Source organism: Planococcus citri, chromosome 5 (genome assembly GCF_950023065.1).
Source record: "Planococcus citri chromosome 5, ihPlaCitr1.1, whole genome shotgun sequence".
Lineage (NCBI taxonomy): Eukaryota > Metazoa > Arthropoda > Insecta > Hemiptera > Pseudococcidae > Planococcus > Planococcus citri.
Genome location: NC_088681.1, coordinates 28,847,814 through 28,864,522, shown reverse-complemented (window position 1 = coordinate 28,864,522; position 16,709 = coordinate 28,847,814). Strand labels below are relative to the sequence as shown.

Genomic DNA, 16,709 nt, shown 5'->3' with positions numbered 1-16,709 from the left:
ATGTCAAAATTTTTCACCAGAAAAAATGAAGATAAAAATCGGAGAAGTTTTTTGCATTTCCAGCAAAAAAGGATAATTTTTTGGGAATTTTGGCAAAAATAAACAGAGATCTTTGAAATTTTGGCAAGAAAGCATGAAAAAAAAAATAGTACGAAACACAAGCAAAAAGCAAGACAATAGTATGGAAAGCAGGATCAGCAGTACTATCGACACCCTACATAATATTTTATGATTTTGTTCCCATTAAGAAAACGTACAAGACTGACCTATAATATTTTATAAAAGATTCATCTTTAGAGAAAAATTCAGAAAAATCACAAAATTACTTTTCTGTTCTGATAAAAGTTGTCAGGCAGAAACTAAAAATTACAGATGAAAAAATTTCCAAATAAAATTCAACTTTCATCCAATTTTTTCAAGATTTGTATGAGACAAAATGGAAACTTATTTTTCAAATACGTACTCCAATCTTTCTAGTACACATATTCCAGTAAGAAATAATGGCGAAAGAGATGAAAAATGATACACGGCAAATTGATATGGCATTTACTATCTATCTCATCCGCTGAATTTCCCAAGATGCAAAACAAACAGGAGTAAATTTCTGCTTACCTCATCCTTCTCTCGGTATTGTACATTAATATGAGTATTTTTATCAAAACAGAAAAGATATGCACTTTACAAAAGTAATAATAAAATCAGGGCATAGATGCGAAGGAGGAATACTCGAAATTCAAAAAAATCGTAACAAATGCTACTTTTTTCATACGTACGCTACAGACAATTTTCGTTCTTATATTATTTTTTCGATCCTGAATGTAAATAAATTACTATTCATTTATTCTTTTTCCTCCTCTCTTCGCTGTTTTACGATATTACAAAATTGAAAAATCACACAGCACGTTACATGCAGAACATGTAAATTTCAATTTCAATATCATTTCAAATCACTTCTGTTCGTCACAATTTGAAGAGAACGTCATGCGCCAGAGACGAAGCGAATGACAAGAAAATCATAATTCATAAAGAAAATATGTGATAAAAAAAATCAGAAATGAAAAAATTACTTCCTAATTTCTATTTGAAGAGCTAAATTACATCAAAAAGACCCTAAAACACATAATTATTCATGCAATTAACTCTCACGTGTTTGAGGCAAACGTGAAGGAACGAATTCATTAAATTTACTTTCTTCCTTTGGATACTCACACATCTGCGTCAACCACCCGAATTAAATGGATGAAAATTTTTTCAAAAAATAGTAGGTCAATGCTACATTTTAAAAGCTACAGTCTTCTCTTTAATACCTCACTAGGCATATTTTTACACCGCGCGAAGGTTTCCAGAACCCTAAAAAAATACCACCTAAATTTAAAGAACAAGGTCGTGTAAAATTCTATTCATCTTACCTGCCATGCCGTCGTTTCCAGCATTAAAATTTAAATTTACGGATGAAAAATTTCGTTTCGTGCGGAATAAATTTTCCCTCAGCTCTTTGTGTTTGCTTTGAAAGAAGATCAACTAACCTAGCAACCCGGCATTGCTCAATTCACAGACCAACCTTCACCCTTGCTTCCATTCAAAACTTCAGATACTAACAAATATTAGCAAACTTCCCATCTCCGGTGAACGTTCCTTCCCACGCATCGAACCCGGTTAATCAGATCGCGAATCCGGTAAGTTAATCAAAAATGCTCGACACAAAGCTCGAGGCGATTTGGGAAAAATTTAAAAAAGCAATTCACCGTTTTGGAGAAAGCCTTCGTATTCGTTCTTCTACGGACCAACTGTTCGTAAATAATTAAAACACCGTAGAGTCTCCGATACATCATTGTGTATAAAATTTCGCTCGACAAAGTCGACCACCTACGTTATTTTCAAACTGTTTTTCACCCTTTTGTCGAGCTCAAATGTTGGACGAAAGGCAGTCAACACGTTCGTGTCTGTTACGAAAATTCGGTCGAAACAGGGAAAAAAATCGTATTAGTTCTCGTCCGGTGACGATACCGACACCGAAACGATATTTCGAAAATTAGCAATAACTTTAATAACCCTTTTTTTGCGATAAAAATCAGCTATATTTTTTTATTATTTTATACTCAAAGATCGAAAAACGCATTAATCTTCCTTTCTTCATCTCATAACTGAATTTTTATAGAAAAAAATTTTTTTCATAGCAAAAAACATCAAACTTGCCCGAGAAAATTATAGGTAAGACCAACACTTTTTTCGACAGAAGGATATAGACCTACAGCAAATCTCATTCGTTCTTTTCCTAATATTTTTTCCCTCTGAACCGAAGTGAGAATTTCAAAATTCCAATTTATTTTCCAGGTTTTCCATGAAATTTCCTGGTTTTTCGCATTTTTTTTTTACACATGGCAGCCCTATAAATAAACAAGGAACGTTTCATTTGAAATATTTTTTCACTTATCCATTCAATGCTCTCAATACTTTGAGCAAAAGAGTAATTTCATTTTAGTAAAATTCGCTGTGAAAATTGGTTAAGGAAAAGTAACCTCATTCGAATGCCTGAATTGATGCTGCGGTGAGTCATCCTCACCATACGGTGCGAAATCGAATTCCGGCGGTATAACCTTTCGAAATACGACGTGAGATAATGGGATGAAGGTCGCAGGGAGAAGACAACCGGCGAAGGGGGTTAAATTCGTCATTCATCCGAAAGGGTCGCGCGCACCGTTACTATGCTAATTTTTTCCTTCTTTTTTCTCATTATACACGTTCGCGATTCGAATTTTCACGTAATACGCTAATAAAATTGTACGGCAATACTTTATACGTTTGTACCTCTACCCCATCGTTTTTATTTCACTATACAATGCAGTTTTTTTTTCTCTCTAGAAATCGTACAATGTAAAACGAGCAAAAAATTGTAATTATTTTGTTATTCGAACTTTACTTCGTTCGTAAGTTCGCGGATTGTTTCTTTACGTAGCGATTTTGACGTGAAAAAGAAAACACCTTTCAATCGGATTACTTATTGAAAAGTTGATAGTTGTCATTTCGTACGATATTTTTGAATAGAGTTCATCCGATTATTATTATCGTTTACGACATTGTTAACTTTTTCGACGACGTTCGACGCTTTTTAGTAAATTGTAATCGTACTAATTTCAATAGAGTGAAGTCAACTTTTATACTATTCTTACACTTTTTTTCATACAATAATTTCTTTCTTCTTCTTCGTAAGTTATTTCTATTATACGAATATTGTTATCGATTTTTATGGAAAAATTATACTGAAATGACAGAAAATGAATAGAGAAAAAAAAACAGTTCACAAAACTGATACTTAATGAAGAGTAAAGAAGTTCACCATTCATCACACATGAATAAACAAATGCAAACGAACTCGAAATATTTTTCGATATTAATTTTATTACAGTATTTCTACTTTTTTCAATATCATGCTTCATGCATTCTCGCAGTCTGCTATTTCTCCCCTAGAAGTACATAGTATAGATATCATTCATCATTAAAACTTGTAAAATATTTTAGAACACAGTGGTTCCAATTTTATGGGCTTTATTGCCAATTTAAAAATAAAAATCGAATAAAAATAAGAAAAGGCTTGCAATAATTTTTCGAATTATTAAAATTGGCAGTCATGGCCAAAAACTGGGAACCACTGTTTTCCAAAATACTCTACCAGTTTCAGAAATTATATCTATCGATGTTTTGGCATAATCAATGCATAAAATTCGAAAAGAAAAGAATTTTCAAAACACGAATTCCCCTCCCCTCACTAAAAAAGGGCAAGCTGATCTGCAATTTCCATAACCGCTCAGCGGAGCTCAAACAGTTGTCTTGGATTTTGACGAAAGTGGTCTGGGTCGAAGCAGAAATCTCGAATACTATCTTCTGGAATTGGGCCACTTGGTAGGGACTGGAGCAAAAAAATTTTACAATTTAAAAACATTTCATTACGTAAGTGAAGAAGGTATCCCAACTGGCAAAAAAATCTTTAATCAGGCAGAACTGGATCAAAAAAGCATACAAAAATGTATTGGCAGATGCTAAACTGCATTTTTGAGCGACTTTTCAATACTCTGATTTCGGTCAAAAATGGAGAAAAAAATCAAAATTTCATTAAATTGACTTGGAAAGCTGAGATTTAGTACATGCACATCTTCATTTTCGACTGACCAAATCGATTGGAACATGTTGAGTCGGTTGGAGTTGATTTCAACCCATCAGCAACATTTTGGAAATCTCAATTTTTCCAAAAATATGGTTCCGAACTGGCAGTCACCAACACAAATCACGACCATACCTGGTGAAATAATTTGGCTAGATTTTATGGTTTTTTGGAAAACTGGCCGAAACCTCGTCGCTGGAGGCTCCGTACGGCTTGAAACCACTTCCAGTAGACTCAGCACGTTGAAATTGAACTATAGTGAGAATTCTAGCTTTCCGGCTCCATTTGATAAAATTCAGTAGAAACTCCAACTTTGAAAAATCTGCTGGAGCCTCCAGAACTGCTCATAACTGTTCGAAGCCATTTCCAATAGATTCGCAGGGTCACAACTAGGGTATATACTAAATTTCAGCTTTCTAGGTCAATGTGGCAAAATTTTGATTTTTCTTCAATTTGATTTTCAAAAATTCACCTAAAAATCAAAAAATGCGTTTTAGCACCTGAAATTTTGGCTAGAGATCAATATTTGTTTTTGGTGGCGTTGCGATACTTTCAAGGCCAATCAACATTTTGATTGAAAATTTTAGAAAGAAACCATTCTTGCGTCGAGATTGAAGTAAACTGGACAAATTTTTCTCTCCTTATTCTCTGAAAGCTTCTATAAAATATTAAATTTCAAAAATTGAGCATGGGTGGAAATTATTTGAAGAATGTTGCTAAAGAAAGGAAAAACAAGAACATAATTTTTGGAAATTGAAAAAATGTGACCCATTTGATTATTTTTTTTATCAATTTACATATGGCAAATATTTGGAAATTGCTGGTTTTCGGTTTTTGGAATTAGACTGTTGGATTTGGTTGACTGATTTTGGAGTTCAGTTGTGAACAATTTTTACTCCTAGTAGAGAATATCAAAATTTCATTTATTGATCATCACAAGGAAACAATGATACCACAATATTAACAATGAAATTACCAAAAATACAAAACATTCCAAAAAATGAACCAAAAATATGGCAAAGATCGCATAATTTCATCTCAAACACAACAAACTAGAAAATGAATTGAAAAAAAAATCTCATCCCACTCCTTTACAAAAAAATAGAAAAAATTGCGGGGTTAACGATATAATTCCCATTCAATTACGCGACGTTTGACGATGTAAAAATTAATTCTCTCCGAATATTACCTCAATGCATTAATTTTTAACGTAACAATCGTCATTTTCAAGACCAGATGCCACCTTGAAATTCCTACACGTTGATTACCTTAAAAATCGCGCGTAACACATTCCCATTTAAAAAACTTTTTCACTTCTGCACATTTTCTTCGCTTATACCATATACCATATAACGCCTCCGCCTTAAAAACTGATATAATTCATATGGGAATTACAGCACAGTTGAAAAATTCACTCCATCAAAACTGCAAACTTTTAGCGTTTTATGTACGTATTTTTAGCTCGAATATCTCGGACGATACGAATAATAAAAAGCTCGCATGTTTTAGCGAAATGAAAAAAAAATCAACTATCGAAAGTTCTGCTGGAGAGGGGGGGGGAGGCAGGGAGTATGGCCAAAAAAATGGATCAGTTCGAGCGGATTTATTCAATTTGTAAAAATAATTGGTATTTTTGTGTGTAAGTATAGCCATTGTAGATACCTACATGATACCTGGCGAGATTACCGTATAAATTTTTATGGCTTTCGGTCTCATTAAAAATGCAATGCATTAATTAAAAAAATCTTTTAAGCAAAGAGGGAATTTAAACATAACAATGACATGTTTGCCGCTACAATAACACGTTGGTTAATGATTAAATTTATTAAGTATTTCAACTAGATAATTAACTACTTTTAAATTTACGCACGCGAAATTTTGTTATAATATTTAACGCGTTTGCAACATTCGATTTAATAATGTGGAACAAAAAGCCGACTTTATAGTATACTGGTAAGTTGTAATACGAATCGAGGAAATAATTTCCGAAATGAAAACACGCCTGGTACTTCGAGATGAAGAGAAGAGAGAGCATAGTGATGGAAAAAAGAAGCAAGAAACTCCTACCTTGTGCTTGCGAAAAAAAGTAAACTTCCTCGAACGAGCCAGAGCCAGTCGAACTTAAAGTGTACGAAACCGAAATAAAATAGAATAACTTTCGGTTAGGTGATATTTTAATATTTTATAATGAAGCGCTGATACACTAACTGAATACGAAATTAGTTTAAAAAGTTTGCCAAGTTGAAAATTTTTAACGCTTTGGTGTACAGCAAAGGATGATGGTTCGCCTCTGGTGGTATCAAGAGTAAGTTTTAATAAGAATTTCAGCTCGGCGATTGTTGACGAATTTGATACGAGAGGAAAATTTTATGGCGCGGAAAATTCTCCCAATAGAGACGAATTTTTCCACAAATTGATTAAGGCAGCTCGCAGCTCGCAGCTCGCGTTATAACACACTAAATCCGGACAGAGAGTCGAATTACGTTATCTGTATTTCGCGGATGAGTGAAACACGCTGCTTGAAAAGTGTAGATAAGAATTTTCAATTAAAACAAAATGCACGCTACAAGCGCATATGCCCGGAACGTGAACGTCGAAATGCTTCTTGGCTTAACTTCGACAGCGCCTCTTCCAATTAAATCTCTTTCACTAATGATCGATTATGCGAATAATTACTCTTTACGTTTTTCGTTTCCGCAAACGGCGCGAGCCGGAGCTGAAGCCGGATGACCGGCGCTTGAAAAATGTATCTAGAGTGCGGAAAAATTTACCTTTTAGTAACGGTAATTGCTGTAGTTCGACATCGGTTGCTGTCCGGTATCTTGACGAGCCTTGCGACTTCTTCGATTTCTTCTTCAACGATCGTTTGGCAAAAGGATCTATCCTGTCGACAAATGTACCGGAAGACATGTTGGTTGCGAGAGCAGGAACGTAACTTGGGGTGGAAAATAAACCGCACAATTAAACAAACGAATTAAACTTAATTATCGATCGATCCGACAGATAACTCTTCATTAAATAGTAAAACGTATCACGAAAGCACGAACGTTATCACTGATTAGGTCACAAATAACGCGAAAATCAAAATCATCGGACAACACTAACACTATGTAGTTTCAACAGTTACATTTCTAATCGAATTTTTCATTTATTCTCGCATCTAACCGACGTATGGTATTAGCAATTCATTCAAATCCGTTTAACCTAAAACAAAAATACAAAATTTTACTAACACAATGCCACACTCGTATATGTATCTACCGGTTGGTGTTCTATTAAAAAAAAAAGTGACAGAGAAAAAAAACGCTAACTAATTGCAATATACAGCGTTTCCGCGAAGGTCACGAATATTTCTCTATAATATTACTGATAACATGAAAAAAAACCTACACGATCGAAAAACGTTTTTCGTACAAAATCGATAATATCAAATACCGAATCGAATAATACGCCGAAATCCACACTGATAAACATTACGTGAAATTTATTACGGTAAATAATTTCAAATGGGACTACATTTAAATCAATTTTAACACACGTAAGATTCTATATAAACATGTATACGTTCAATTTACAATATTTATTTCATATCTACGTTCAACGGGTCGGTCAATTTGATGATGCACGGACGGTTAATTAATAACCTCGACGAGAAGCTTTGCACTTGCAGATAGAGTAACTTGAAAGCATTTTCAAACAAATTAGCACTACGTATTACGTTAAAACTACACAGTTTTTAAGCAGAAACATAATTCAAACAACCGATTCGAGTTTTCCGACTATAGATTATATTTATTACAGCGAACTGACATAATATCCTTGTGGTAAGCTACGTACATGTATTGATAAATTTACCATTGGGCATTTTGTTTTCATGTCGCTACGGATATCGAAGATTCGAAAATAATTAAACTGTACATTTAATACACGTTGATAATACTTCGTGGTATTAATTTATAAATAAAACATTTTGCACGAACTACACCGCACCAAACGAAATAGAAAAACTCGCCTTCTATCTAAATTACTTTTCACTAACGTGAACTCTCATGGTTGACGAGAAACATCTCATACGATTTCATTCGATGTGTTCTCAAAGTTTCATCTGTGATATGAAACTCCAGCTGAGAAAAGTATTCGAATAAAAAATTAAAATACGGTTGAGTCGCTGGTGCGTATGAACTTTGTGCAAGTTTCTATGTGTTTCTCGAACGAACTTTCAATTTGATTATTTTCAATGATTTGCGGATGAATTTCATTGTATGGGTTATATTTTCATTGCTAATTAGCTCATAAAATTGATTTAATCAATTTTAAGACCGAAACTTGAAAATTACAATCAATTTTGGCACAATAGAACTCCTTTTGACAGTTCTGAAAGGAAATTCGCTCAACAAAACAAAATCTCTGATACAAATTTACCGTAAATTGCGTAATTTACGTTCGATTTTCTGTTTTCTCTATCGTAGAAAATTTTATACATTTTTTTCGCTGGAAAAAATGGATTGATTCGCAATGGCGACTTTGTCGGTTTTCCAGTGAAATGTGATAATTAATCGCGTATTATTCGGTTTTACTCTAATGTAAATAATTGAATATTCAAAAATTCAAAAGTCGGATATCCAATTTTTCAGAAGACTTCCTGGGAGTTCACGATGCCTCCCTCAACAAAATCGGAAAAGGTATTTTTGATGATGAATCTAATACAGAAAAATTCGAAGTACTTGCAGAAGTTGCAGAATTTTTTACGTGAAAAAGCAACACGGTGATCTATACGAATGTTGACGTTGTTATCAGTTCTGATTTACAAAGCTGTGTTATCAACATAATATTTCATCGAGAAATTGCTTCAAAATGTTGACGAACTTCAATCCTATGATAAATCGTTTCACTTGCCATGTTATAGGCAAAACAGAAACCGAAAACACAGCTGTATTGTGCTGTCTGTATGACTGTATTCGGTAGCCGACAATCGATGCGAAAACATATCCTGAAAAAGAACCATACTATCACAACCTGTTCATCGTTACCAGATTTTCTAAAGGTTGACTTACTCGTCACTTTATGTAGGTATGACCCTGCCTTATTAAACAGCAATTCTTTGTGTTTCAGAATGTGTTACCTCCTGAGAAAACACTTGCTTCTAAAGTGCAGCAAGTGAATGATGGATTTACCGCAGAAATCTATTTACCCACTATTGTTACCAGAGAACTTCTTCACCGATGGGTGGATACTTTTATGAAAATTAATAGTTGTACTTACGTGCGTTCCAGGGCTTCTAAAAATGCTACAACTTCTATAATTATTCAAGTGAGTTACGAACGTTTTTTCTGTTTTCTGATTGAATCTCAAACATTTTCACGAACTTATTTTTGTGACTTTGACAGGAACATTATCAATGCGAACACCATACTTCTCCTAATCCTGTTAAGAGAAAGAAAAAATCCAAGGGAACAAATTGTCGAAGCACTTTGTATGCTGTGTTGAAGAAGAGTATTCAGTAAGATACTGGACTCTTTTATTTAAAGTAAATTTTGACTATGAATAATGAACATACTTATAAAAATTTTATTTTTTACAGAAATATTACCTGGATCCATATAAATTTCGTTCACAATCACTCGTTAACCTCGCCAGAGCTTTTACGTTTCAAGAAACCTACCGAAGATATTCGACAAATATTTATAAAAATGTTTGAAGACGGAGCAACTCCTGCTGACGCTTTAAGATATTTTGAAATCCACGTTCGAACTCAATTGAGTGAAAAAGAATACAAATTATATTCTGTCGACCGAAGCAAAGTTCCTGATTATGACTGGGTGAGGCATTTCTTCCATAAAACGGTTAAAAAACAGTATATCTCGACAAGAACACCGGAGTATTTAAAATCAGTTCAAGAAACAGTCGAATCCATCCAAACACCGGGTGTACTTTGCCATTTTACGGAACTGGATAACTATAGTTTTTTCGTCATAATCATTAGCCCACTGATGAAACGAGTTTTACAAACCAAACAAGCTGGAGATTTTATTTTCACCGATAGCTGCGGCAGTGCGGATAAATTCGGTCTCAAAGTGGTATTTTTATTTACTACGATTTACTCGACTGAAGCTCCGGTCGGCGTAATAATAATATCTCAAGATACTACTTGGGCTCTTATCCCAGCTTTCAAAGCATTCCTTGATTTAATTGATACCGATGCTTTCGATGGAAGAGGCGCGAAAGGGCCGAGCATCATAATGATCGATGACAATCTAGTGGAAATATCCGTCGTTCGATCAGTATTTACTTCGTCTAGTGATTTCTTCAGCGTATCTCATTTTCTTCGCTCGTGCTATCGATGGCTTATGAAACCAAAGAATAAAGTCAATCTGTCCGATCGAAAAACCATCTACTCTTCAGTCAGACAAATGGTTTACGCTGTCGATGAAAGAACATTTAGTAATTTATTCGCCAACTTTACACAAAATCACGACAGTAATATTGCCGTAAAGAGATTCGCTAGACAAATATTTGAGAAACGAAAGAAATGGGCTCGATGTTTCCGCACCGAAGAGGTATTGAAGTACGATACCAACTACATCGTAGATTTCGAATTACGAGTTTTGAAAGAACAAATTTTTGCTAAAATTAAAACGCAATCTGCTTCCCAGCTAATTAACTATATAATCAACGAGTTTAACGATTTTTACGAACAAAAATTTTTAGACTGTTGTTTAGGTAATATTCGATTTTTCAAAACCAAAGAACTTACTGAAGATGATCTGAACAATTACGTACTTATACAAGTTTCTGATAGTCTTTTTGTGGTTTATAGTAGAAATAAAAATGTCAAGTACGCTGTTAATAGCGATATCGGCGTTTGTACGTGTTACATTGGAGTCTGCGGCACTTTCTGTAAACATCAACAATTGCTCGCTAAAAGTAAAACAGCATTCTATGTTCCAATGCAGTACCCTACTGATGATGAATCTAGAAGTATTTCCTATTATATTTCTGCTGGAAATCTAAATATTCCTGAGAATTTTTCTACTGGTACCATCAGTGAAGCTGTGATTGACGATATGGTTGAAGAAGTAACCGAAGAAATAATCGAAGAGTTTCCTTATTCCGAAATTATTGAAGAACATGTTTGTGATACAGAAATAAACGATCAACTGATGCAATTAGATGCGCATAAAAAAGATATTTGCCAAGAAGTAGTGTCGCAAGGTACTTTTTACTTGGAAGCTTTAACGAATATTAATCAGCAATTGAATTTAGTCAAAGATTCCTCCTCCATGTTATTACAAGTGATTTCTAGTTTTAATGAAGACGAAGAAATTTGATGTTTTCTTTCTTTATCGTGAAACTTACAACTCTTTTCTTTTTTAAATTACGTGCTCCTGTGATTCAACATTTTTAAAAATAAATAAACAATAAGTTACAAATAAACGATTTGTTTTATTAAAAAATTTTACGCATTACATATTCGTATCACATACAACAGAATGAAATATCAAAATGACTCCGACACATAATCGATTAAACGCTCGAAAAAATACGAACAATCGCATGAAGCAGAATAAAAGTAGTTTTTCACCGATCAATCTCATTGCGAATACTGATTTAATCTCGATACAATCATTAAGCGAATCATTTGATCCATCGATGAACAAACAGCTAAACCAATTTTATCGGGGCTCCAATCGAAACTGGTGATGCACTGATTAGTGACAGTATTATTTTGGATTACTTTCAAAGCACCAGAATCGCTGCTGGGATCATCGGAACAATAATTACTGCAAATTAAAATACATTAGTTGGATTGAAATACTTTCAAACTGCTCGACAATAAAAAATAATTTTCCGTACTATTTCCAAAGACATAGAGATCCAGAACCGCCACAAGTCATGAAAATATCCCTGTTCTGAGGTAAGTGTTTTCCACACCATACTGTAGACCTATGGACCTAGAAGAGTTGAATACATAAATGAATGAAGCATTTCTCAGCCTACACACTATCTTTTAGTTCTGGCACCGTAATGAAAAGAAAATCGTTCTTACTCGTTCGGTGATTATAGGATATTGATAGGAGGATCTATTTCTCATAATGCATAAACTTATATTATCTTCTAGCCCAGTAGCAAGCAATTTATTCATTTTAATATCCTTTCGATCAAATTCCAAAGAACAGATCTGAAAAAAAATGACCGTTAATTATTTTTCAAAGGAAAAATTCAGTTATTTAGTATCTACAGAAAATATGCATTTCTATTCTTACTCCATCTGGTAAATTAAATTCATCGCTGAGAGCCATGTTTCTTAAATCAAATAATTTGAGATCACCGTTGTCGTAACCAGCGCCGACTATACGCTCCTGAGAATTGTAAGCGTTACCTATCCACAAAAAAGACCGTAAATGTTAGAATAAAGTTGATAAATTGATATGAATTAATTAAGAAAGTAATATGTAGATACCGAAAGTAACAGCCCAACACTGCCGTTTCATTTCATCCAGCGGTTCCATAATTGCAACCGGTTTCTCTTTCTGTCTAGGATCCCAGACTTTTACAAAACCTAAACATTCCATGTTCAATACACAGTCAATTTTGTACATACAGAATAATTTCTTCGATATTTTACGGATTACGAACCATCGTAACTTCCGGTGACAATTTCTGGAGCACCGCAATGTAGAGATCTTCCTGCTATACCATCAACGCTGAATATAACATTTTGATGCGCCTTAACTGAATAAATTGAGGTACTAGTTTCTAAATCCCTACAAACGTTTAATAAAATTAACACATCTCTTACTTAATCTACATCATGTTTTGGGAAAATGTTGTTTTGTTTATCTTACCATATATCTAAATTCCCGCAGAAATCACCGGTAGCCAGATGCCTATTTACCAACGAAGATGCACCAAAAGTTCCACATTTGATCGATCTATCGTGTTTTTTCTGAAATTCATTCGTGCAAGAATTAAAAATAGTTGATAAATTGAATGAATATGTCAATACGATGCTCACTTCTTTAATGAGCTCAACTTTTCCATTGTTCAGCTCATAGATTTGTATCACACCGTTAGAGGTTGGAGTAGCACCTAAAGTAACAAATTTGGCGGAACATGGAATCCAAAGTGACTCGAATAAGTTATAATTGACTTCCTTTTCGGCGTAAGTGGTGATACAAACACTATCAAATTTATCCATTATTGTTAATCAACTCTTAATAAAAACGAAATAAACAAGCAGATTTTGAAACCGTTGTTATGGTAACAAATAAACGTGGTGTTATTTCACACTTATGTACATTGGAATGTGAGTGAATAAGTACTCAGGTACATATATGGAATATAAAATATCTGGAAAACATTTCCATATAATTATCTCACACTTTGAGCCCGCAATTTAATTCACTCGAATGCAAATTTTTTCCGAACAAAACCTCCAAAATTGTTATCAGGAACAAATTTGATAATGGCAAACATCGATACATCGATAAACATCGATACTACCATCGACTCTCGACTACTTTTATTTCGATTGAGAAATTTAAAGAAATTAAAATCGAAAATTAAGATTCAAATTCAAATTTGAAATTTCAAACTCACAAGCTGAAATTATCTAAACCTAAAGACTAAAACAGAATAACAAAAGTCTGAAGCGCTACTCCTACTCTCTTCGATATTATTTTTTTTAACGTTTCGAAATCCAAAAGCTGCGGTTATCTGAACTGAAGTAACCTTATTCTGAACTCAGAAACCTATGATCTGAAGGAACTTGACTAAATACAACTTGCATTGATCTTCCTTCACACTCGACATTTCGACTTTTAAAAATTTAATAAAATGCAAAACAGAACTTTATATTTATTCAAGAACGACATACACACTATCATTGTTCGAAAGTTAAATTTGAATAAAATATACGTAAATATAAAAGTAACGCTACAAAAGAAAATATGAGCAATTATCAATATACATAGACTATGTATAAAAAAAACAATTCTAAATTCTATGTCAATCCCTGAGATATTATACTTCGATGTAGAACACACAAAAAAGTAAATACAGGAACAAACGCTTATACTGCCTAAAATAATAAAGTGAAAAAAAAAGAAATAAAAAACATTTGAAAATCTCATCTGGTTAACGAAATGTATCACATTGAAAAAGTACAAGTAATAAGAAATCCTCCGATGAATATTTCAATCAGCAGTTACGCAGCTACTAGGCTATCATCAGCATCAGGTTCGAAATCCGTTTCATCAGAATCCGTATCATCGGAAGAGTCGGGATGAAATTCGTCAGAAGTGCCATCGTAATCTTCGTACAGATATGAATCATCGGAGTCGCTTTCATATTGAACACTGGTTGTCTGAGAAGTAGCATTTTTTACTTTTCTTCTTCCTAATAAAAATTAATACACATTTGTATCTTCAACAATACGAAACAGCGAAAAATTGATGAAAATGAATACTAACGTGTATTGCTCATCGTATTATCGGGTGACCTATCGTGAGTAAATCGTTTCCTATGTTCTTCGTTCTTTCGGTAACAACGAGTTCCATACTTACATCTAGGTTTTTCAGGGCTTTTCAAAGGATCACTTCCGGGTGGATGGGAAAAATTCACTCGATGTAGAGTGCTCAATCTGAAACAAACCAAATTTTAAAAATTTCACTGTATATCAGCGAATACAGACTTAAGAGATGTGAAAAAAGGTATAGGTACCTGTAACAGCGCATCCCATACCGACAAGCTGGTTTCCCATCGGTAGATGATGTAACGCAGTTGGCTTGAGCACCGTTTGGAGGTGATCTAGATACAGAAGTAGATGGAACTGAAGACGTTAGGATGTTTGTAATAGCACTACTCGGATCTCGCGGAGGAACAACTGGAATGTAATTAGACAGCGTACTGGTACCAGCAGTACTCTGATCAACAGTTGAATTTTCATTTTCTTTCTTGACAGCATTAGTCGTGTTTTCAGTCTTGATATTATTACATGGGATTACAGGTTGGCTAGAACTGCTGGAGGTGTTATCAGTACCGAGTTCTGTTTTAATTTCAGCTCGATTACGCTCTGCGTTTGAATCGGCCTCATCTTTACCGCCTAAAAATATAAGTACACATTGAAAATAAATGACCCTTGTGAACCACTAATTGCATGAAATAAATGAAATTCAATTACCTGACTCGGTTTTCATAAACACTGGTTCTAGGGGTTCTGTCTTCACGACATCGACACTATCGGTAAGTGAAGCGATGGAGTCATTGAGATTATTCGAGTTGTTAGGCGTCGAACTAGCGCCTGAGGCCAGAACACCATTGGAAACAGAAAAGGAATTCGTAATCCTTATCGACGAACAACTTGCCTCCTCTTCCAAAGGTTCGGTTTTTACTTTCTTTCTATTATCAACTTCATCGGCGACAAATTCGTCATCTTGCGATTCTGTTTTAATTTTAGTTTGAACATCTAATTTAATGTTTGCTTGATCTCCCATAACTGAAAATAAGAATGCTGAGGTTGAGAAATGAAAATTATGTTTGGATGAATTAGTAAATGGTAGTATGGTAGTAGAAAAGAAGCTAATCCCTTACCTGGTTTTCCTCCTTCAAATGAACATTGACTCAAATTAATCGACACGAAGATCTTTAGGTACAGCAGTGGGATTATCTTTATCTGTTACAAAATTTTCGCCAACATTTTTATATAGATTAAACTGGAATTTTTACAAAATTATTATTTAATGTTGATAATTTAATGATCATGTTGTCTTGTTTTCAATGTTTTGCAACAAAATTAAAAATTGATTACAATTACAAATGGCGCGCAAAACATTTTAATATCTAAAAATTTCCTATAGATGTCGTTCTCGTTAAGGCTATTCTCTACCCCAGTGAAAACGTTCGAAATATGAAGCCGATTTGTTCGTTATTTTCATCGTTCGTTCATAAGATTGCATGTAATCGAGTGAACGAATTTAGTCGTACTTATGTCCCGCGACCCGCTCCCATCTAAACTTCAGACGGGGATTTCTCCGTGAATTTTCAAAATTCTTTCAATTTTTTTTCACCAATGCTAATAATTTATCATTAAAAGCGAGGGTATGTAGCCATATTTTCCAATTTAGCTTTTCCAACGGAGATCTGAGCATCAATAATACCTCCATTCAATTCCCAATGACGGCCACAAAATGACATAAATCAAAAATATCTCGACATACCCTCGCTTTTGAATGTTTTCTGAGTAAAATAAACCAAACCCCCACGAAAATCCGTCCAGTAGTTTTCGCACAATCCCCGGCCAAAGTTCGTAGTTTTCATCAAAAATCGCTACTGGCTACTGATAACAGGGGTAGAGAATAGCCTTAAGTGAATCCGTAAAAACCGCAGAGAAAAACCAACAATTTCAATTTTACTATTCATCTTTAAATTTTTATAACTTTTTTGCTGAATCCTGAATTACTATACTAGCATAATGGATAGAAAAATGTTTCTTTATTTTAATAAAATTCACTCAAGAGAGTCAAGGTACATGGTGCAATAAAGAATGGAC

General features: G+C 34.1%; 4 protein-coding genes across 7 annotated transcripts in view; 1 reads left to right on the top strand and 3 right to left on the bottom strand.

The window, feature by feature from the left end:
• Positions 1–8,219, bottom strand: part of wdb (widerborst) — a 90,511-nt gene extending 82,292 nt beyond the window's left edge. Inside the window, exons 1-2 of one of the 3 annotated variants that reach the window (XM_065366556.1) lie at positions 7,997–8,219; positions 6,931–7,363 (exon numbers count right to left, since the gene is read on the bottom strand). In XM_065366556.1, the coding sequence (XP_065222628.1) occupies positions 6,931–7,069 (139 nt within the window). In that variant the 5' untranslated portion in view covers positions 7,070–7,363; positions 7,997–8,219. Of the gene's footprint in view, positions 1–6,930; positions 7,364–7,549; positions 7,953–7,996 lie in introns of those variants that run through there. The other 2 variants (XM_065366557.1, XM_065366558.1) reach the window with 2 other exon arrangements.
• A 432-nt stretch (positions 8,220–8,651) lies between these two features.
• Positions 8,652–11,596, top strand: LOC135849070 (uncharacterized). The gene is made up of 5 exons (XM_065369226.1): positions 8,652–8,841; positions 9,066–9,203; positions 9,272–9,469; positions 9,547–9,659; positions 9,741–11,596. Exons 1-5 carry the CDS (start codon positions 8,815–8,817, stop codon positions 11,485–11,487), a joined length of 2,223 nt encoding a protein of 740 aa, XP_065225298.1. The 5' UTR covers positions 8,652–8,814; the 3' UTR covers positions 11,488–11,596.
• On the bottom strand, positions 11,583–13,358 carry Wdr92 (WD repeat domain 92). The gene is made up of 8 exons (XM_065369229.1): positions 13,176–13,358; positions 13,006–13,106; positions 12,797–12,924; positions 12,621–12,719; positions 12,424–12,539; positions 12,207–12,338; positions 12,014–12,111; positions 11,583–11,940 (listed from the first exon to the last, which is right to left on the bottom strand). The coding sequence occupies exons 1-8, from the start codon at positions 13,356–13,358 to the stop codon at positions 11,751–11,753; spliced, it is 1,047 nt and encodes a 348-aa protein (XP_065225301.1). The 3' UTR covers positions 11,583–11,750.
• Positions 13,359–13,997: 639 nt separating this feature from the next.
• On the bottom strand, positions 13,998–15,983 carry LOC135849072 (aprataxin and PNK-like factor). 2 transcript variants are annotated; one of them, XM_065369228.1, is made up of 5 exons: positions 15,752–15,983; positions 15,342–15,671; positions 14,882–15,263; positions 14,632–14,801; positions 13,998–14,557 (listed from the first exon to the last, which is right to left on the bottom strand). In XM_065369228.1, the coding sequence occupies exons 2-5, from the start codon at positions 15,652–15,654 to the stop codon at positions 14,367–14,369; spliced, it is 1,056 nt and encodes a 351-aa protein (XP_065225300.1). In that variant the 5' UTR covers positions 15,655–15,671; positions 15,752–15,983; the 3' UTR covers positions 13,998–14,366. The 2 variants fall into 2 exon arrangements, with proteins under 2 accessions (XP_065225300.1, XP_065225299.1); XM_065369227.1 differs by having other exon boundaries at positions 15,342–15,656; positions 15,752–15,982.
• Between the last annotated feature and the right edge of the window lie 726 nt (positions 15,984–16,709).

What these genes read in the sequence shown, in the direction of transcription:
- Wdr92 (XM_065369229.1), bottom strand. Translation starts at nt 13,358, where the DNA reads ATGGATAAATTTGATAGTGTTTGTATCACCACTTACGCCGAAAAGGAA. An exon ending in AATTTAATTTACCAGATGGA is followed by an intron (nt 12,339 to 12,423) that starts GTAAGAATAGAA and finishes ATTTTTTTTCAG; the next exon opens with ATCTGTTCTTTGGAATTTGA. An exon ending in TCTCTATGTCTTTGGAAATA is followed by an intron (nt 11,941 to 12,013) that starts GTACGGAAAATT and finishes TTTAATTTGCAG; the next exon opens with TAATTATTGTTCCGATGATC.
- LOC135849072 (XM_065369228.1), bottom strand. Translation starts at nt 15,654, where the DNA reads ATGGGAGATCAAGCAAACATTAAATTAGATGTTCAAACTAAAATTAAA. An exon ending in GTTTATGAAAACCGAGTCAG is followed by an intron (nt 15,264 to 15,341) that starts GTAATTGAATTT and finishes TTATATTTTTAG; the next exon opens with GCGGTAAAGATGAGGCCGAT. An exon ending in TAATACGATGAGCAATACAC is followed by an intron (nt 14,558 to 14,631) that starts GTTAGTATTCAT and finishes AATTTTTATTAG; the next exon opens with GAAGAAGAAAAGTAAAAAAT.
- LOC135849070 (XM_065369226.1), top strand. Translation starts at nt 8,815, where the DNA reads ATGCCTCCCTCAACAAAATCGGAAAAG. An exon ending in CGTTACCAGATTTTCTAAAG is followed by an intron (nt 9,204 to 9,271) that starts GTTGACTTACTC and finishes TTTGTGTTTCAG; the next exon opens with AATGTGTTACCTCCTGAGAA. An exon ending in GTGTTGAAGAAGAGTATTCA is followed by an intron (nt 9,660 to 9,740) that starts GTAAGATACTGG and finishes TATTTTTTACAG; the next exon opens with AAATATTACCTGGATCCATA.